The sequence below is a fragment of the Panthera onca genome, chromosome E3, assembly GCF_046562875.1.
Source record: "Panthera onca isolate mPanOnc1 chromosome E3, mPanOnc1 haplotype 2, whole genome shotgun sequence".
Lineage (NCBI taxonomy): Eukaryota > Metazoa > Chordata > Mammalia > Carnivora > Felidae > Panthera > Panthera onca.
The window spans coordinates 19,603,033-19,623,208 of record NC_138354.1 but is presented as its reverse complement, the minus strand read 5'-3'; the positions used below and the strand labels follow the sequence as shown (position 1 = coordinate 19,623,208).

At 53.8% G+C, this 20,176-nt stretch overlaps 2 protein-coding genes across 7 annotated transcripts; both read right to left on the bottom strand.

Annotated features, from left to right (window-relative positions):
* Positions 1-257: 257 nt before the first annotated feature.
* Positions 258-5,532, bottom strand: LAT (linker for activation of T cells). Of its 3 annotated transcripts, XM_060648831.3 has the most exons (13): positions 5,346-5,524; positions 4,924-5,017; positions 4,754-4,781; positions 4,592-4,626; positions 4,239-4,326; positions 4,041-4,105; positions 3,918-3,947; positions 3,773-3,833; positions 3,605-3,699; positions 1,988-2,050; positions 1,799-1,861; positions 1,608-1,688; positions 258-1,481 (listed from the first exon to the last, which is right to left on the bottom strand). In XM_060648831.3, exons 1-12 carry the CDS (start codon positions 5,433-5,435, stop codon positions 1,615-1,617), a joined length of 786 nt encoding a protein of 261 aa, XP_060504814.1. In that variant the 5' UTR covers positions 5,436-5,524; the 3' UTR covers positions 258-1,481; positions 1,608-1,614. The 3 variants fall into 3 exon arrangements, with proteins under 3 accessions (XP_060504814.1, XP_060504813.1, XP_081647848.1); XM_060648830.3 differs by having other exon boundaries at positions 3,773-3,947; positions 5,346-5,531; XM_081791722.1 differs by having other exon boundaries at positions 258-1,688; positions 3,773-3,947; positions 5,346-5,532.
* Positions 5,533-5,942: 410 nt separating this feature from the next.
* On the bottom strand, positions 5,943-13,803 carry SPNS1 (SPNS lysolipid transporter 1, lysophospholipid). Of its 4 annotated transcripts, none has more exons than XM_060648826.3 (13): positions 13,674-13,803; positions 13,104-13,395; positions 12,943-13,008; positions 11,208-11,344; positions 9,944-10,095; positions 9,773-9,839; positions 8,819-8,964; positions 8,368-8,523; positions 7,887-8,076; positions 7,451-7,516; positions 7,087-7,185; positions 6,580-6,751; positions 5,943-6,289 (listed from the first exon to the last, which is right to left on the bottom strand). In XM_060648826.3, the coding sequence occupies exons 2-13, from the start codon at positions 13,342-13,344 to the stop codon at positions 6,195-6,197; spliced, it is 1,587 nt and encodes a 528-aa protein (XP_060504809.1). In that variant the 5' UTR covers positions 13,345-13,395; positions 13,674-13,803; the 3' UTR covers positions 5,943-6,194. The 4 variants fall into 4 exon arrangements, with proteins under 4 accessions (XP_060504809.1, XP_060504811.1, XP_060504810.1 ...); XM_060648828.3 differs by having other exon boundaries at positions 13,104-13,312; positions 13,674-13,796; XM_060648827.3 differs by having other exon boundaries at positions 13,104-13,411; positions 13,674-13,755.
* Positions 13,804-20,176: the final 6,373 nt, after the last annotated feature.

Genomic DNA, 20,176 nt, shown 5'->3' with positions numbered 1-20,176 from the left:
TTGTCACTTTGGCTGTGTGCCTTTGGGCAAATCGCTTCTCCTCTCTGGGCCTGCTTCCTCACCTGCGAATGGGGATACCCACAGTAACTGACCACAGGGGAACGGCAGCGATCGAACGAGGGAAGCGTGGAAACACGGCGCATGCTTGAAGGGAAGCTGTCACTATTGCCTTTGGAGCCCACAAAGGACGCCAACAACTGTGTGCATCACTCAGGGCTACCTTGGCGTGTGCAACAGAAATCCCAAGTCAAGCCGGGTGAAGACAACGGGTAATTTATTGGCCCATGTAACTGGGAAGTCTGAGGGGGGTGTCTCGCTTCAGATGTGACTGGACCCAGAGATTCCGACACCCTGTCCACCTCGAGGCCATTCTCTCCTCCACGTGGACTTCGTTCTTGGGCAGGCTCGCCAAGTAGTGCCAGGAATATATTCTTCCAGTTTACCAACTGCCATGGAGCAAAAAGAGCTTCTCCTTCCGGTCACTTCCGGCCCAAGTCTCAGGGCTGGTCCTCGGTGGCCCAGATTACGTCACGTGCCCAGACCAGAGCCAATCACAATGACCAGGGCATCCACCAGAAGGTGCTCGAAGTCTGGTTCTCGGAAGAGCGCTATCAGAAGCATCTGGTAGTTTCTCTGAAATGCAGACTCTCGGGCCCCATCCCAGACCTACTCATTCGGAATCTGCATTTTCGCAAGACCTCCCAGTGAGTCATCTGCACACCCGAGTCCGAAAAGGCTGCATCGCACATTACCTTTCAGTTGCTTGGGGTTAAGTCCACCCCCTTGCTTTAAAGATGGAGAAAATGAGGGCCGGCAGGAAGCAGTCTTGCTCTCGAAGGTCACTCTGCACCCAAGGTTCCCCATGCCCTGCCCTCCCATCATCCCAGCCATCGTCTGCCGTGGGTCCGGTGGACTATTGCGTTGGGGGAGATGCATCGAAGCCTCGAAGCCCAGAAGGTCCAGTCTGGGTCGGACTTGCCTCACGCCGAAGCGCCGTGCCCCAGGCACCATTTGGTCACTCCCAAAGGCTGGTGAGGACCCTCAGGAGCACGGCGGCCCAGGGAGGATGGAGACCCCCAGACACACACACACACACACACACACACACACACACACACACACACATATGCGTGCACACAGACAACTCCCACACGGGCGCCCAGGCAAGCCCACTCTCACTCGGACTCCCCCCCACGGGCCCCCCAAAGGCAAGAGTGCTACAGACCACACCAGCCTTTATTCTACCACCGAACAGGGCCGGGGCCAGGGTAGTTCATTCTCAGGCTGTGTCAGAAGGTGCAGAGTGTTGGGGGCACACAGACTGGACCCCAAAGTGACAATAAGTTAAGGGGGGAGATTCTCAGGCTGTTCTCAGGCTGCAGTCAGGGTCGGGTGCCTAGTAGGGCCCCCCAGAGCCACTGCCAGCTGCCCAGCTCGGCACTCCCGAGCAAGGCTGGTTCGAGGACAGGCATGGCCTCACGCTGAAACAACAGGACAGGGAGAGGGAGGGGTTGCAATGTCAGGAGGTCAGTGGGGGTCCGAGGGGTCCCCGAAGGAGTCGGAGGATAGGGCTGAGGGGCCGCGGAAGGGTGGGCAGGGCCTCTCACCGGACCCTCAGTTAAGCCCCTGCAGATTCTCATAATCTGGAGCTCCCTCTTCCTCGTCGTCGTTCTGGGAGCTCAGGATGGCTGGAAGGGGAAAGAGATCAGTCTTAAGCTCACAGACCGTCCCTCCTGCCCCGGGCACATTACCTTTCACATTACCCCAAGCTCCTGCCACCTCCCATCCCAGCACACACCAGGCTCGGTCCTAGCCACGGGTGGCAGCTCCTGGGACACATTCACGTACTCCCGGCTCCCATCTGCAGGGACAGATCAGAAGGGGGGACGGCCACGTGGAGGGTGAGAGAACAGGACACTCAGAAAGAGGGCCACAGCAGTGAGGGTGGGGGAGGGAAGGGGGACCCTAGGGGGCACCGGCCACTCACCCAGAGACACGTCTGCACTCTCCTCGCTCTCGGGGACGTTCACGTAATCCTCCCCCGACTCCACTGCAGGAGAAGCAGGGCCCCCAGCACTGTCACCCAGAGCCCCGAGCACAGACCCCAGAGGCCTCCCTGCAGCCAGCCCCAGGGGGTCCCGCAGAGGCCCTGGTGATGGAGAGAAGTAGGGCAACGTGCCCAGAGCGGATGAGAGGGAGTGGAAGTGTGGGGGAGAACAGACAGCATGTCGGCCAGGCTGGGGGCAGGGACAGAGAGCAGCTCGGAGCCATGGCGCTGGGTGGCCCGTGTGAGACAACGCTTGTGGGGTGCCGAGTCAGGTGCTGTCGCCCCACGGGCCCCGTCGGCCAGGCCTGCCCTGACCCCCACTCCCATCCTGGTGTCTTCCGGCACCTGGAGCCGTCGGCGCCATCTTATGGAGCCCAACGTGGGACCTGAACTCACGACCCCGAGATCAAGACCTGAGACGGGATCAAGAGTCGGACGCCTAAGTGACTGAGCCACCCGGGTGCCTCCCACCTATCTTGTCCCTTCACGCTGACTTGTTTCTCCACGAGGCCGTGGACGAGGTAGGCTTTGGAGCCAGAGAGCCCAGGTGCAAACCCAGCTCCCACAATGACAGTCGTGTAGCCTCACACAAGCCACCTAGCCTCTCTGGGCCTCGGTGTTCTCATCTGTAGAATAGGCGAGGGGCGGCACCCACCTCCCAGGAGCACAGTGAGAACTAAAGCCGAGAATATCTGAACAGGGCCGCCAAGTGTCTATGAGATACGTGATCCCTCCTGTCGTACAGTCAGGACAACCGAGGTGCAGGAAGGGAAGAGATGGGCTCAAGAGCACCTGGGGATCCTGAGGTTTAATGAGTTGATACACGAAATGCTCTCAGAAAGGCACGTAGGAGGTCCCTGACAAGCTGAGCTCCTTTATCATGACACTATCTCGTGAGCTGTTTTATCAGAGGCACCCAGTAAACACGGCGAGTAAGTGAGGGATGGATGAATAAATGAGCTCAGGGGAGGTGGGGAGTTGGGAATCGAGCTCGCTCACGAAGTCAGGGTGTAGAAGGAATGGCCCGGAACAGGTACGGAAAGTGAGGAGAGCGACAGAAAATGGAAGGTCACCAAACATGGAAGGAAGCCTCTAACAGGCAACGTGAGACGAACACGAAGGGAGAAAAGCAGCTCAAAGGAAACCAAAATGATGCCGGAAGCAGAAGAAAACTTCCCAAAAAAACCCTCAAAGAAGACAATCTATAATCAATATCTTTAAAAATGTACGAGATGGTATTGTCTCTGTGAAACAAGAACAGAAGGCTATGAAAAAGGAACACCAGAGACCAAGAAAAGAGCTTTCAGATGAACAGAGTCTCAAAGAATAGTGAAGTTGGAGAAATCTCACAGACGATAAAAGGGAAAGACAAAGAAATAGAAAAGAGGATAGAAAAAGTAAGGAAACCAGCAGATCAGAGTGGAAGCCCGCCCTGAGGGACAGGTGTTCTAGAAAGAGAGGAGAGAGAATGCGGAGGGGCAGCAAGCATCAAAGAAATAACAGGAGAGGGAAGAGCGGACAGGCCGCAACGCAGAGTGTCAGAAATGGCCAACTCACTGGAGAAGGCGCTGTCTCGGAGGCCGGGGTTGCTGGGCGCGGGAGCCGGTGGGACAGCAGTGCCTGTCGCTGGCATGCTGTCAGGAAGCACCTCCCTGAGGACAAGTCAAGGGGCAGGTGAGTAAGGACCCCCAGCTGGAGCTCCCACCCCCCCACCTGGCCACTCACAAGTAGCCCTCGTTGGGATAATCCTCCTCCTCATCTTCATCGTCGTCCTCACAGGCGGGCTCTGAGGTAACGACACAGCGATCAGCAGGGCCCAGCCCAGGCCCCAGCCTCCCTGCAACCAGGGCACCTGGGGCCCCAGACGCACCCTCGTTCTCGTAGCTCGCCACACTGTTGGCTTCAGAGAGAGAGCAAGAGGGAGGCTGAGTCAGCTCACACGGGGTCTATCCTCTGCCCAGCCCCAGCCCCCTGAGCCCTGCTCCACACTTACCACCATCTGAGTCCTGCCGGGAAGATGGCATGCGGTGGGAGCCCCCAGGGGGCTGTGGGGACCTCCTGGGAGTCAAAGGTCAGAAGTCATGCTGGGATGGGGCACTGGACCAAGAGGGGTTGCAACAGGGAAAGAGATCCCCAATCCTCAGAGGCGAGGGGGTAAAAAGGGGGATTTGGAGGGGAGGATGCTACTCACGGGATGGGAAGCAGGTCCGGCTGGCTCAAGGGTGGGTAGGAGGTAACAGGAGGATAGGAGGTGGCTGGTGTCCAGGTGGCGAGTGTGGCTGAGGACACGAGACCAAGCTCAAGGAATGACTCCAGACATTTTGCCCCCATACTCATCGAGGCCTCAAAGGACAGGCTAATTCTGTGAACCCCCTGGGCCCTGCACCAGCCTGAGGACACCCATCTCCCTTCCTATCCCCAGCTCAGATCAAAGCCATGTGGGCAGCCACCGTGGGGGGGAACCTGAACAGAGGCACGCTTTCTCTCACACGCCAGGGGACCCCCTCCCCTACACCCGAGGGAGAGGACCCTCCGTGTACTCACGAGGGCGTTTGATCACGATGCTACTTGGGGCCAAGCTGGCAGGAGAGACACAGATAGGTAAGGGCAGGAGAGACCCCAGCTCCCATCCCAGTCCCCTCCCCTCCCCTCCCCGGGGCCACACAGGGCACTGAGGGAGCCACCTAGGGTCGATGGGCAACTCACCTGTCAGAGGCCGTATTGTCATAGGAGCCTGGGGAAGAGAAGCCAGTAAGGCAGGAAGCGGGGTGAAGAGGGGAGAGGCTGGGAGTACGGGGCTCAGGTCTCGCGTGCAAGCACAGTTCGGGACAGTCGGGATAGAGTGAGAGGTAGAGGAGGGCCGAGCCCCCACTCACCTGGCAGCTCTCGGCACCGCACGCACAGCACCACAGCCAGCAGCGGCAGCAGCAGGAGGCCCAGCACGTAGGGGATCAGGACGACCGCCTCCATCTGCGGGAGAGAGCTTGCACCAGGCCCGGCTGCCCGCCGCACACCCCCTCAAGGGCCGAGCCGCGGTGGGGTGAGGGCCAGGCCAGCAGGGGTGCGGGAGCCGGGTGGGCACAGCCTGGAAGCCCGACTGGGGGGTGGGGGTGGGGGGCAAGTGCGCCCTCCTTGGGGACTCACTGGCCCCTTCCCCTTTCTGGGCTGAGTAGGGGGGGGGGCGGGTCAGCGCCGACCGTGCAAGACCCCTGCTCCCTGTGCAGTCCGGCCAGGGTCCGGGCTGGAGTCTGGGGCACCAGTCACCCGGCGGCGCGGCCCCTGCGCGCCCCAGCCCTACCTGCCGCTCGGCTAGGCGCCTGCTTCTCCTCAGCGCCTGCCCGCCTGTGGCAGGAAGCTGTGGTGAGCCCGGGCGAGGGCAGGAAATCATCGGGCTCAGCCAGCTGCACCCGCCCCCTTCCCACCCCCACCCAGCCAGTGGGGAGGGGGAGGCGGAGGCCCGCGAGGCCACCCGCAGGCCCTCGAGACAGGTCTGCTGGCCACCAGGACGCAGAGCGAGCCCTACCAGGGGAAGAAGGGCAAGACGCGGACAGGCCAGCCCACAGCCACGGCCTCCACAGCCGTGGCTCAAGGAGGCAGCCAGGAGGGAGGCCCTGCCCCTGGGAGCTGAGGGGCACAGGGCAGTGCCCACCCCACCTCACCCTGGCCAGCCTGCCAAGAGGGGCGGGCTCTAGGGGAACCACGGTTCTGACTCACGGTCATACTGAGCTCGCTCACCCCACACTGCTGTTCGCCAGGCCCCGGAGAGCAGGGATTTGCCTAAGGTCCCCACAGGAGTGACCCTCTAGCCCCGGGAGTCCTGGGGCTAGAGGGCATCCCCTGCGGTCTGCCAGCCAGAGATACTAACGCCCAGAGAGACTCGAGCAGGCACTTGGGGTCTGACTACAAATTTTATTCAGTTACAAATAGCACCAAGCCCCTGGGGCTGCTCCAGGAGAGAGGAAGGCCCCTCCCGGACCCACCGCCCCCCTGCCCCGACCGACCGCTGCCTGTGTAGTGTATGGGAGCTGGAACGCGGCCCGAGGCCGTTCCTAGAAGCTGGGCCAGTCCAAGGGTTCGGCCCGGGCACCTTCTGGGGTGGGCCCAGGGCCAGCTGGGATAGGGATGCGCGCTGGCAAGCGATGGCCCCTCAGATGAGCACGCTGGACACGGGGACGCGGGTGGAGCGGCCTCGCCGGGGTACCACGATCCGGTCATCTGTGGGCCCTGCCTCACGCAGCAGACCTGCCAAGGGAGGGGTCAGAGCCAGGGCTGGATGGACGGAAAGACACAAAGCCAGGGAGGGGACAGACGGGCGGTGGGAAGTGGACACGGGGCGGCAGAGCCATCAGCGCTGCGGGCACAGGGGAGCGTCAGCTCGTTGGACAGCCGGACCCAAAGCAGGATGGGGGAAGAACCGTGGGCTGAGAGAAGCCAGGGACACAGGTCCGGGCAGACGGACGGACGGACGAGCACGGGGTATCATGAAGTTGGGCAAGGAGTCGGGGATGGACAAAGGGAAGGCCCCCACTGACCCTGCACGTGCAGCTGAGCCTGCCGGCGGTCACCCTCAATGAAGATGGCAGTGCCCAGGAAGGCTGCCCCGCCCAGAGCCCCGACGAAGGCGCAGAGCATGAGGGAGAACTGCAGGGCTCGGAACTCGGACAAGAAGGAGGGGGGCCAGCTCCGGCGGAGGCGGTCGGAGATCTGCAGGGAGACGAGAAAAGGAGAGCCAGGAGAACGAGTCACGGACAGGGAGCCCCCAGACTGCGGAAGAACAAAGGAGTCGGGAGCTGGCAAAGAAGGGTGGTCTGGAGAACCAGGGAAAGCCCCGTGGCCTCGCTGCGGAATCTTCCAAAATGAAGTCCTGCCCGCCTGGCTGAGGCTCCGAGGTGAGGGGCGCCGGGCGCAGAGCACACGAACACCCAACTGGGTCAGACCTTGTAAGTCAGCTCAAGCTGAGGCCAAGGGCTGTCAGCCAATGCCAGGAACGCAGGGTCCCCCGATCCCCACCCCGGGTCCAGCCGAGGGGCGGTGCTCACCAGGCCAACGAGGTAGGGGCTCCCAGCATCGCCCAGCAGGTGGGACAGCACGATCTGGAAGGCCTCGGCAGTGGACCGTCGCGTGGGGATCACCACATACTGGGGAGAAGGGGGGCGGGAGGCAGAGGGCAAGGACAGGGCCAAGGCTCAGTCTAGGCTGAGGTCAAAGGTGAACCCCAGCCCTGAGGTGTGAGTGGGGTGAATGCCCAGACTCCCGGCCCATCTGGGGCTGACTCTGAATTCAGTCTGGGGCTGGGTTTTGAAGAAGGGGTGAAGGCCACAATTAAGGCAAGTGAGGCCTCCACCCCCCACTCCTTGCTCCCAACAGCCTCTGGGCTAACCCTGCAGTGGCCCGCCTACTCACCAACAGAATGTCAGCCACGACGGCCCAGTTCATGGACAGCAGCGTCTCTCCAATAAAGATGAAAATCTGGGGGGGGGGGGGGTTGGAAGCGGGGAGATGGAGGAGGGTGGGGGGGGGTTGGTCCCGTCGCAACAAGAGCAAACACACGACCCTGGACCAGGCCCGCGTATTAACTCATTCAACTTAATCCTCGTGACACCCCCGTGAGACAAAGCTCTTATTCCCATTTTACAGATGCTAAGACTGAGCACAGAGAGGTTAACTCACTTGCCTAATGTCGCACAGCTGGGAAGAGCCAGAGTTGAGGTCCAAAACCAGGCCTTCTGGTTCAAGTGGTCTCTGAACCACTATGCTGATGAACCCCAGTCCTGCCCCGGCACACCGTCCCACCACCCCAGACCCACAACACCCCTTCTGACACCTGCTGGCTACTCACATAGGTGGCCACGATGCTACCACGAGCACAGGCAAGGGACAGGAAGAGGAAGGGCGCGGAGCCCAAGAGGCCAGCAGCACAGACCAGTGGGTCAGCCCGGGGGTTGGAACGGCGGAGGCGGCGGCTGATCTCCACGCCCAGGCCCACACCCAGGACCCCGGTCAGGCAGGTGATGAGCCCAAAGATGAGGCTGGGGGCAGGGGGAGGGACATGGGAGCCAGTCCCTCTGCCTGCAGAGCCCCCTCGCCTCGCCCCCACCGCCTGGAGAAGATGCTCCATCCCAGCCACCCTGACCCCAGGCCTATCCAGGTACTCTATGGTTCATGGAGCTCTGAGAGGAAGGCATTATCCTGCCGTCGATTTCCTCCGCCAGGAAAACTGAGACTGGGAGAAGAAGTAGCCTGACCCTGAATCAATGACTCTCTCCGCTCCATCCCCTGCCACCTGCAGGCCACCCCTAGCCTAGCCCCCATCTGGGTACCTGTCAGAGGAAGAGCAGGAGTCTCCAGGAAGGCAGGGTGGGGTCTCCCCCAAGACCACACGGGAACGCAGCAAGAATGCAGGAGCCCAAAGAGCCAGGGAGCCCGTGACGAAGGCCACAGCAGTGAAGCCAAGGGAAGAGAGGATGAAACTAGGACTGAAGACAGGTGGGAAGAAGGAACTCAGACTCCACTGAGGTGCCAGGGTAGGGGACTTCTACTCTCTCTCCCCAGCTTATTTTTAAAGTAAGGTTAGGAGACGGGTGTGGAAGCTGTCTTGGCGCCCAGGATCTGGGCCTGTAATTCAAGCATCTGCCACAAGGGGGCAGTGGTGACCTGGCTTTGGGGGAGGGCCAGCTGGCAGCAAAGACCACGCTCCTGTAAATCTCAGAACAGATACGGAGGCCTCCCTGGGGGAACTCAGATGTTGGGTTAGAATGGAACTAAACTCACTTCCTTGCCAGAGCCCTCAGATCTGCCCACCACGAGGTGGGGTTCAGGGGTGGTGAGTCTGAGTGGCGTTCCACAGCTCCCCGTGGCGGCTCCCGGACTACCAGGAACAGCAGCAGAACAGCCACCACTCCTAGACCTGGTGTCACCTGGGGAAAGAGTGGGCTTCAGGACAGGCACAGACAGGCAGGGACACCTCCACACCCCTGGGATGGGAGAAAGTGAGGGTGTGTGAAGGCAACTCAGGCCCCAAGACCTCAAACACCCAGTAAGCCACGTGCTCAAGGAAGCTGAACGTGCGTTTGGAGGGCAGAGCAACTGCCAGTAGGGGCCCCCTGCTTCCGCAAGCCTAACTGCTCCCTCTTCGGTAACAGCACCCCAATTTCCTTTTGGGAAACTACTCCCCCCACTCCTCTCAGTCCATGGGGTTCAAACAGGGCAGGGCTTATAACCCAGACTTGGCCGACAAGAGTGGTGTGAACCTCCCTGGCCTCGGTGATTGTTTCAGTGGCAGGCACGTGACCCGTGCTCATCTAATCAGACACCATCCAGGACTTATTGCTCAAGGATCCAGGGTGGCGAGGTTTCTAAATGGGAAGATAAATGCGTGGAGCTTTCACTTGCTTGAGAATGAAATTAACACAGAGGAAAAGCAGCACTGAGACAAAGGATGATCGAATTCCTAGGACGGAGCGGGAGGCCTGGATCCAGCTTTACCTGACGCTCACCCTGGGGCTTTCCACTATGAGAGCCAATAGAGTCCCATCCAGGAGCTTACAGTTTTACAGTGAGCTGCTACCACCCACAGCCAAGAGTTCTGTCTGCACATGGCTTCCCACAGGCTTGGCAGAGTGAGCGCTGCCTTAAAAGGCGGGGGGGGGGGGGATGTCTGAAGGTAGGAAAGGGAGGGGCAGTGACAATGTCGCTGACCTTCCCCCAGGCTGTGTCCAAACTCACCCGCAGAGCCCAGTGCCAGTCCCCGGCCATATCTTTCACTTTGGAGCCTGCAATGTAACCCAGACCACTGGGGAAAGGGGATGGGAGAGGAGAGGGGATAGCCGGTCAGCCGTGCCCCACGCCAGGCCCTCCTGCCTCCCGTGCTCCCCCCCAGGCCCCAGGCCCACGCACCTGCCCACCGGGATGGCAAAGTAGAACACACTAAGCATCCGACTCCGCTGGTCTGCCACGAAGAGGTCGGCGATGAGGGTGGGCGCGATAGTGGAGTAACTGGCCTCCCCGACCCCCACCAGGCCCCGGGTCAGGAGGAGGAGCCAGAATTGCTGGGGAACGAAACATGGGGGAGGTGGCACCCCGCCTTCACCAGCTGGCTCGGGAGAGGTGGCGGGGATGGCGGGCGAGGCCTGAACTGGACAGACCTGAGCTTGAATCCTGGCTCCACTACGTACTAGCTGTGACTTTGGGAAAGCAACTTAACCTCTCTGAGCCTCAGTTTCCTCATCTGAAAAGGGGGAAAACAATAACTTGCTCATACAACTATCACCAGGATGGGACGATACAAGTTTTATTCAATATCTTGTGCCCCCACAGGTGTAGAATAAATCTTAATTTCTACCATCCAAGACACTCCAATCGTGAATAATGATCTGAGGCGGAAGTTTATTCGTCTATCAAAGACACCTGAAGCTAAGGACAGGGTATGGTCACCCAAGGAGAGTATGCAGTACCCGAGGCTGAGGACAGAGTTCCAGGAGCAGAGAGTAAGAACAGACAGAAGGGATTTCAAAGGAGCAAAGAAGTAACAGCCAAGGAGGCGGGAAGAAAACCACAAGAGTGGCATCACAGAAGTTAGGAGAGAGTTTCCGGAAGGAGGAAGTGAGTCAATAGAGCCAGAGGCTCCCAGGAGATCTAGCAAGAGCAGGATTAGGAAGCAGGAGCTACATTTAGCAACCAAAAGGTTTCTGTCACTTTGGCAATGGAGTGGTGGGGGTAGGTTGGCCGGCAGTGTTCCGGGGTGAGTGGGAGGAGAGGAAGTGCAAGCAAAGTGAGAGCCTCTCCCTGTCTGCTCCTTCACCCAGGATGGAGCTCGGTCAAGGGGACCTTGTGGGCAGTCTGACTCAGAAGAGGAAGACAGAGGACAGACAGTCCAGGTAAGGTCTTTCCCATGGTAGAGAAGCGGGAGTGTTTAAGTGTGGAGTGTAAGCAGTCAATGGTTAGGGGGAAAGGGGATGACAGAAGAATGTTCTAGAAGAAAGGGGAAGTAGATGGGGTGGGCCGATTAACTCAGGCAAGCAGGGAGGAGAAGACGCCATGGACCAAGGAAACTGCATAAGTTCCCCAGGCCCAGTCTGCAACGACCCCAAAGGATGGCAGCAAAGACTGATGGGTGGGGGGTGGGGGTGGGGCAGAAACAGGAGCCAGCATGGGGCCTCACCTCTCTGGGGATGAAGGACGACCCCAGTGTCACCAGGGACCAGAAGGCAATGCCCCCGCACATGAGATACTTCCGATTGTACCTGTCACCCAGGTAGCCAAACACAGGTGCCAACACCATGTAACTGGAAATGAACACTGAGGAGAAGCAGAGAGTCACAGCCCAGCCCCGGTACCCCTTCCCCACCCCGACCCCAGCTCAGGGAGAGCAAGGGGGCTCAGGAATGACTCCCAACCCTGAAACTATCGGTGCTTCCTGCCAGAGAAGTCCAGGCCCCTCTTTGACATCTTTCAAACCTTCCACTGTAGAATGGATGGCCCAGCTGACTCCCATCCAGCCAAGAGCAAAATCCACTCTCCACACCATGGCCCACGATCTGATCTAACCCCTCCCTACCTCTCCAACCTCATGCTCATCCACTTTCCCTTCTCTGCATCCCAATGGCCCAACTGCCAAGCTCATTACCATCTTAGGACCTTTGGCACCCACTGTCCTCTCTACTGGGAACGCTTCTCCACTCGCCTGAGCTTCACAGAACCTTTAGGCTCCAGCTCAGACATCTTCCCAACCCCCACATATCCAATCTCTCTTGATCACAGTCACTCCGTTTTCTTTTACAAAATAAGCCTACAGAAAATGACCTCGTTATCAGCTTAGGTTTTTCAGGACGGTGGCCCGCTCATTCCCAGTAGAATGTCAGCTCCGTGAAGACAAGGACCTTGCCTATAATGACCACTCCTGTGTTTCCACCGTGGAACACACGGCGTTGCATAAAAAAGGTGCTCATTAACATGTGTTGAACGAAAAAGCGAATGGAGCGGACAAAGACTTGCTTCTTCTCTAACTCAACAATTTAAAGCTTTGCAGACCTTGGCCTGTGATCCTGTTCTCATTCCTCTAGACTTTGCCTTAAATACTTCTCAGTCCTTACTGGCCTGGAGTGGAGCAAAGAACCCTTCGAGGTCTTGTTTCAAACTCCTCCTCTCCTCTCATTTGTGTGACTCTGGGCAAGGCCGAATTCTCTAAGCCTCAGTTTCCCTATAAAAACATAGCGACTACTACCTGCTTCTTCTATAAAATGATACCACCACCTGTTCTTTGACTGATGGAAGGATTAGGAGACAATGGGCCTAAAAGGTCTTGGGCAAGTTCTGTGTATGCTATCAGCCTCTCCCTCCAGGGCCTGGCACAGAGTAAGTGCTCAGAAATGTTTGAGAAACGAATGAAGGGGAAAAGAAAGGAAAGGAGGATCTGGCCTTGGCTTTGCCTCTCCCACAACGTTCTGAGCAAGTAAAACTCAACTCTCCCCATTCCAGACACCGCCTTCCATCCCCATCTTTCGGTGCCAACCATCCTCCGGACACGGCACCACGCACTTTACAGCATTAATTATCACATCTGATTCTCACATTAGCCCTCTGAGGTGTTCTGGGTTGCTACTCTTTCCTTCTCACCAAGGAAAAGTAAGGCTTAGAGAGGTTGAGGGCCTTGCCTACCATCACACTAAGTGGAAAGCTGAGATTTAAACCCAGGTCTGTCTTAACCATTACACTAAACTGCCTTTTAAAATGTGGTGTTCTAACTGAACAGGGCAACCCACAGAGAAATAAAGACCATCTCCTCTAAGTCTGGCTTCTCTACCTCTATTAAGGTCCCAGGCATGCCGGCACGTAACCCCATTTGGGGCAAAAAAGGAAGAAAAGCTGCCGTGTGCCCAGGAGGGGCCTCCACTCACCGGTCTGGATGAGGCCGGAGCTGCTGTCTCCGATGTCGAAGAACTGCTCGATGTCTGGAAGGACGCCTGCGAAGAAGACTCGAGATGGGCTCGACGAGGCAGCCCCACCTTCGGGACCCCCTTCCCTTCCCCCAGTCTGACTTCCCCCCAGAAGTCAGTACCAGCCACGGTGAAGCGGTCCATGTAGTTGAGGAGGTTGATGTAGCACAGCACCGCCACTATGAGAGCCGAATGGCCCGGAGACAAGCCGGTGATATGCTGCAGCCCCTCTCGGTCCGGGACCTCGGGATCCTCGGACTTCGAGTTCCCCATGGACCCCGGTAACCCCGGGGTGCCGGGCACCGGCCCGTCGTCCGTGTCATCCGCCTGGCTGAGGAAGGGCGCGGTGTCGGACCCGGACATGGTCCCGGGGGGCCTCGCCCGCCCGCGCTCCGGTCCCACCGACGATCCCACCTGCGAGGGGAGGAGGCTGGAGAAAAGAGGATGGAGGGAACCCAGGCGAGGGAGGGGCGCCCAGAGACCGGCAGGCGCTTGCCGGAAAGCACAAAGCGCGGCTGGGATGGAAGCCAGGCCCTGCCTGTCATGCCTCCCCGTTCCGGCAGACGCAGCGCGCGGAGAGGACGAGTGGAACGCGAGTGACGTCGGGGACGGGAGCAGGCTGAGGAGGGCCCGGACCCCTCCCCGCGCCCCTCTCCCCCCCCCGCCCCGCCCAGGCTGAAGCCACCCCTCACCCCTGTTAGGAGCCCACTGCAATCGCTGTCGCTCAGCCCCGCCGCTGCACCACGGCCGCCGGCATGTTTTTCCGGAGCCGGTCATGTGACGCTGGAGCCCGGGGGCCAACTCCACCTCCCGCGAGCCCTGGACACGTGACCGCCGCCGGACTACAGAAGCCCGGCAGTAGACCGTGCTCGCCTCTCCAGCTTCTCCGCCTGCTCCCCCGTCACGTGACTGCCGGCCGGTCGCCGGGGTAACCGGGGACGGCCCCCAGGCCCGCGCCGCACCCGGTGCGTTCCCCCAGGGAGTCGCAGCGAACCGCTGAAGTCGCCCAACCCTCGGAATCTCGGCTTCCTTATCTGCAGCTCCCACCGGGCACACTTCTTATCAAACGAGATGAAACGAGATAATGGAATCTTAAAATGTTCTGGAAGTAGCTTATCTCTAGAAATCCCAACGATCAGTTCTCAGTCTTGGCAATTAGTCCGGTTGGAGCTTCATACATGCTCAGGAAGTGTGGAAGGAATGTTGAAAGTTGAACACCGCCCCCTCCACTCCCCCCCCCCCCCGCCCCCGCGCCACCCGCCCCATCCCCGGCCCTATCTTTTGGATTCCCCACGCCAGCTGTCTGTAAACTCCTGAGCTTCCTTGGTAGACACTGAAAGAAACGTCCCAGACCCTAAGCGCCCGTCTTCATCTGGTTTTCTTCACCTTCAACCAAGACTGAAGCCCTTGCACCCTCTGGTGGTCTCATCTGGGATTCTCCTAGCTGCTGGATTGGACTCAAAGACCAGAGCCCCTGGCACCAAAGGATAGCTTGGCATGGTTCTTCAGTGCCCCAGCCTCAGTCTCCAAGTTACAGTAATAAATGTACACTCGATGTAAAATTAATATAGTTCCACGCAAATGTAGCTTCAAGACCTGTCTTCCAAGCTGACCTCTAAGCTCTTGTGAAATTCTAGAGTCTCATGGGCAGAGCATGGGGTCCCCAAGAGGTCTTATCAGAAACCATTTGACCAAAACCAGCAGAAGACAGGAAATCATAAAGATTAGAGCAGAAATCAATGCCACAGAAACCAAAAAACCCCAGTACAGATCAATGAAACCAGAAGCTGGTTCTTTGAAAGAATTAACAAAATTGATAAACCACTAGCCACTTTGATCAAAAAGAAAAAGGAAAGGACCCAAATAAATAAAATCAAGAAGGAGAGAGGAGAGATCACAACCAGCACAGCAGAAATAAGAACAAGAATAAAAGAATATTATGAGCACACCAGTAAAATGGGCAATCTGGAAGAACTGAAAAAATTCCTAGAAACATATAAACTATCAAAACTGAAACAGGAAGAAATAGAAAGTTTGAACAGATCCATAACAGTAAAGAAATCAAATTAGTAATCAAAAATCTCCCAAAAAACAAGAGTCCAGCACGAGATGGCTTTCCAGGAGAATTCTACCATACATTTAAAGAAGAGTTAACACCTATTCTCTTGAAACTGTTCCAACAAACAGAAAGGTAAGGAAAACTTCCAAACTGTTCCCATGAAGCCAACATTACCTGGATTCTAAAACCAGACAGAGACCCCACTACAGAGGAGAACTATAGACCAATTTCTCTGATGAACATGGAAGCAAAAATCCTCAACAGGATATTAGCCAACCAGATCCAACAATACATTTAAAAAAATTATTCACCACGACCAAGTGGGATTTATGCCTGGGATGCAGGGCTGGTTCAATATCCGCAAAACAATCAATGTGATGCATCACATCAATAAAAGAAAGGACAAGAACCACATGACCCTCTCAATAGATGCAGAGAAAGCATTTGACAAAATATAACATCCTTTCTTGATAAAAAAAAAAAAAACCTCAAGAAAGTAGGGATAGAAGGATCAGACCTTGAGATCTAAAAGCCATATATGAAAGACACAACACTAATACCGTCCTCAATGCAGAAAAACTGAGAGCTTTCCCCCTAAGGTCAGGAACAAGACAGGGATGTCCACTCTCACCACTGTTATTCAACACAGTATTGGAAGTCTTAGCCTCAGCAAGCAGACAACACGAAGAAATAAAAGACATCCCAAGGTCCCAAGACTGGGACCTCAGTCTTTGTAGACGACATGATACTCTATATGGAAAACCCAAAACATTCCACCAAAAAACTGCTAGACCTGATCCTTCAATTCAGCAAAGTTGCAAGATATAAAATTAATGCACAGAAATCGGTTGCATTCCTATACACCAACAATGAAGCAACAGAAAGAGAAATCAAGGAATCGATCCCATTTACAATTGCACCAAAAAGCATACCTAGGAATAAACCTAACCAAGCAGGTAAAAATCTGTACACTGAAAACTATAGAAAGCTTATGAAACACATTGAAGAAGACACCAAAAAATGGAAAAATATTCCAAGCTCCTGGATAGGAGGAAAAAATATTGTTAAAATGTTGATACTACCCAAAGCAATCTACATATTCAATGCAATCCCTATCAAAATAACACCAGCATTCTTCACAGAGCTAGAAAAAACAACCTTAAAATTTGTATGGAACCAGAAAAGACCCCGAATAGCCAAAGCAATCTTGAAAAAGAAAACCAAAGCAGGAGGCATCACAATCCCGGACTTCAAGCTGTATTACAAAGCTGTAATTATCAAGACACTATGGTACTGGCATAAAAACAGCCACTCAGATCAATGGCACAGAATAGAGAACCCAGAAATGGACGCACAGATGTATGGCCAACTAATCTTTGAAAAAGCAGGAAAGAATAGCCAATGGAATAAAGACAGTCTTTTCCGCAAGTGGTGCTGGGAAAACTGGACAGCGACATGCAGAAAAATGAACCTGGACCACTTTCTTACACGATACATAAAAATAAACTCAACATGGATGAAAGACCTCAATGTAAAACAGGAAGCCATCAAAATCCTTGAGGAGAAAGCAGGAAAAAACCTTTTGGAACGTGGCCGCAGCAACTTCTTACTCAACATGTCTCCAGAGGCAAGGGAAACAAAAGCAAAAATGAACTACTGGGACCTCATCAAAATAAAAAGCTTCTGCACGGCGAAGGAAACAGTCAGCAAAACTAAAAGGCAACCGACAGAATGGGAGAAGATATTTGCAAATGACATATCAGATAAAGGGTTAGTATCCAAAATCTATAAAGAACTTCTCAAACTCAACACCCAAAAAACAAATAATCCAGAGAATAAGTGGGCAAAAGACATAGATAGACACTTCTCCAGAGAAGACATCCAGATGGCCAACCGACACATGAAAAAATGCTCACCGTCACTCATCATCAGGGAAATACAAATCAAAACCACAATGAGATACCACCTCACATCTGTCAGAATGGCTAACATGAACAACTCAGGCAACAACAGATGTTGGCGAGGATGCGGAGACAGAGGATCTCTTTTGCATTGCTGGTGGGAATGCAAACTGGTGCAGCCACTCTGGAAAACAGTATGGAGCCTCCTCAAAAAATTAAAAATAGAACTACCCTATGACCCAGCCATTGCACTACTAGGTATTTATCCAAGAGATACAGGTAGGCTGTTTCGAAGGGACACATGCACCCCAATGTTTATAGCAGCATATCAACAATAGCCAAAGTATGGAAAGAGCCCAAATGTCCACTGATGGATGAATGGATAAAGAAGATGTGGTACACACACACACACACACACACACACACACACACACACAGTGGAGTATTACTCGGCAATCAAAAAGAATGAAATCTTGCCATTTGCAACTATGTGGATGGAACTAGAGGGTATTATGCTAAGCGAAATTAGTCAGAGAAAGACAAATATCATATGACTTCACTAATATGAGGACTTTAAGATACAAAACAGATGAACATAAGGGAAGGGAAGCAAAAATAATATAAAAATAGGTAGGGAGGGGGAAAACATAAGAGACTCTTAAATATGGAGAACAAACAGAGGGTTACTGGAGGGGTTGTGAGGGGGGGATTGGCTAAATGGGTAAGGGGCATTAAGGAATCTACTCCTGAAATCATTGTTGCACTATATGCTAACTAATTTGGATGTAAATTAAAAAAAAATAATAAATTAAAAAAAAAGAATAGGTCACTGAGACAAAAATGAAAATATTAGGCATAAATGCTGATTTATAGTAATTAAAATAGCTTTATTATTCTAATTGGAAAAAAAGGGTGTTTTATAACCTTAAGCCTGGTCTCCCCTGAGGGTCTAAGGGAAAGAAAGAGATAGAAAGGAACTTCCGATTGTGGTCCCTGAATTTACTCAACAAACCATTACTATGTTCCTGGCATTATGCCAGGTGTCAGACAATGCAGATTGAGTCCCTACCCTCAGGAGGCTGATCTGGAGGAGACAGATATCCATACATATGTAAAATCGCACCTGTGAAAAGGCAAGCCACAGTTTGAAAGAGAATATTTGCAAAGCACGCATCTGACAAGGGACGTATATTTCGATATATAAACAACTCTTAAAACTAAAGAGAATAACACAATTTTTTAAATGGGCAATATATTTCTACAGACTTTCACAAGAGATACATGAATGGCCAACAAGTATATGACATTGTTAGTCATTATGGAAAATACAAATTAAGACCACAATATCACTATGTGAGAACAGCTTTTTAAAAAAGGAAAAACTGATCACACCAAGTTCTGGAAATGATATGGAGCAACTAAGACCCTCACACGGTACTTGTAGGAATGCAAATACTACAGCTACTTTAGAAAACCGGCAGTTTCCTTCAAAATTAAACACACATTTGCCCAATACTCCACTCCTACGTATCATCGGAGATGATCACCTAGGAGAATTGAAAACATGCCGCTACAAAACACCCTGTATGCAAATATACATAAGAAGCATTACTGGGGCCCCTGCGTGGCTCAGTCCGTTGAGCGTCTGTCTCTTGATTTTGGCTTGGGTCACCATCTCGTGGTTGTGGGATGGAGCCCCACGTTGGGCTCCGCGCCGGGTATGGAGCCTGCTGAGGATTCTCTCTCTCTCTCCCTCTCTCTCTCTGCTCCTCCCCCACCTCAAAATAAATAAACATTTTTTTAAAAGAATCATTATTCATGATAGCCTCCAGAATGAAAAAGCCCCGAGTGTCCACCAACAGGTGAATAGTATATTCATACAATGGGGTCAGGGGGAGGAGATTATGCAAATGGCCTGGGGAACCATATCTGGGCCGTGTACATCTACTAAGACTCATGAACTTTACAGTTCAAGTGAGTGAATGGTTAGGCATGTAAATTAAACTCCAATAAAGTTAAAAATTATTTTAATTTTTTTTTATATTCATTTATTTTTGATAGAGACACAGCACAAAAGGGGGAGGGGCAGAGAGAGAAGGAGACACAGAATCCGAAACAGGTTCCAGGCTCCAAGCTGTCAGCACACAGCCTGACTCGGGGCTCGAACTCACAAAACCGCGAGATCATGCCCTGAGCCGAAGTCGGACGCTCAACCGACTGAGCCACCCAGGCGCCCCTAAAAATTATTTTTAAAAAAGTCTGTGATCCAAATACAGTACCACTGGACATTAATGAAAATAAAACTTTTTGGTTATAAAGGCAAATATCTTTATGCTAATTGTTTTTGCCAAATGGAAAAAAACATTGTGCTCATCCCTGGACTCAGGCTTTTTCAATTTGATGGATTTCTGGAATAAAATTACTTTTAGGTCAGATAAATAAATCTGTCTGTACAGGTCTATTGGTTTAAACTGGAGCCCAACTTTTTGCTCTACCTGATTTGGAAACTGGTCTGGAAAATATATGTGAAATTTCTTGGGGAAAAGTTCACCTATGACAAGTGCCACAAAAAAATGACATCTGGGGGCACCTGGGTGGCTCAGTCAGTTAAGTGTCTGACTCTTGGTTTCGGCTCAGGTCATGATCTCACAGTTTGTGGGTTCAAGCCCTGCGTTGGGCTCCAAGCTGACAGCACGGAGCCTGCTTGGGATTCTATCTCCCCCTCTCTCTCTTCCTCTCTCCTCAAATAAATAAATAAGTAAACTAAATAATGAATAAATAATAAATAAAATGAAATAAAATAAAATGAAATAAAATAAAATAAAATAAAATAAAATAAAATAAAATAAAATAAAATAAAATAAATAACAAAGACAGGTGTATGGGTATGACAAGGACTTGATAACAGGGGCATTTGACCTGGTCAGGGAGGTTGAGAGTCTTGCTGAGGAAGTGATCCTTGAGCTCAGATACGGGGGCGCGGCAAACACTGACTTCCTAAGAGGGGAGAAAAAACATTTCCAGGCAGTGGAAAGCTTGTGCAAAGGCCACAGAAGGAAGCATAATGGACACAAGAATCTGAAAGGAGGGCAGCGTGGAGGACGGTGAGGGGAGGGAGGCCGGCCAGGGAGCAGGCAGGGGCCAGGCTGGGCCTGGGGCCTAGGACACGTGAAGCATTTCCTTCATTTTAAAATTGGATTTGCATTTAAGATCCTTCTGGCTACACTGGCTACAC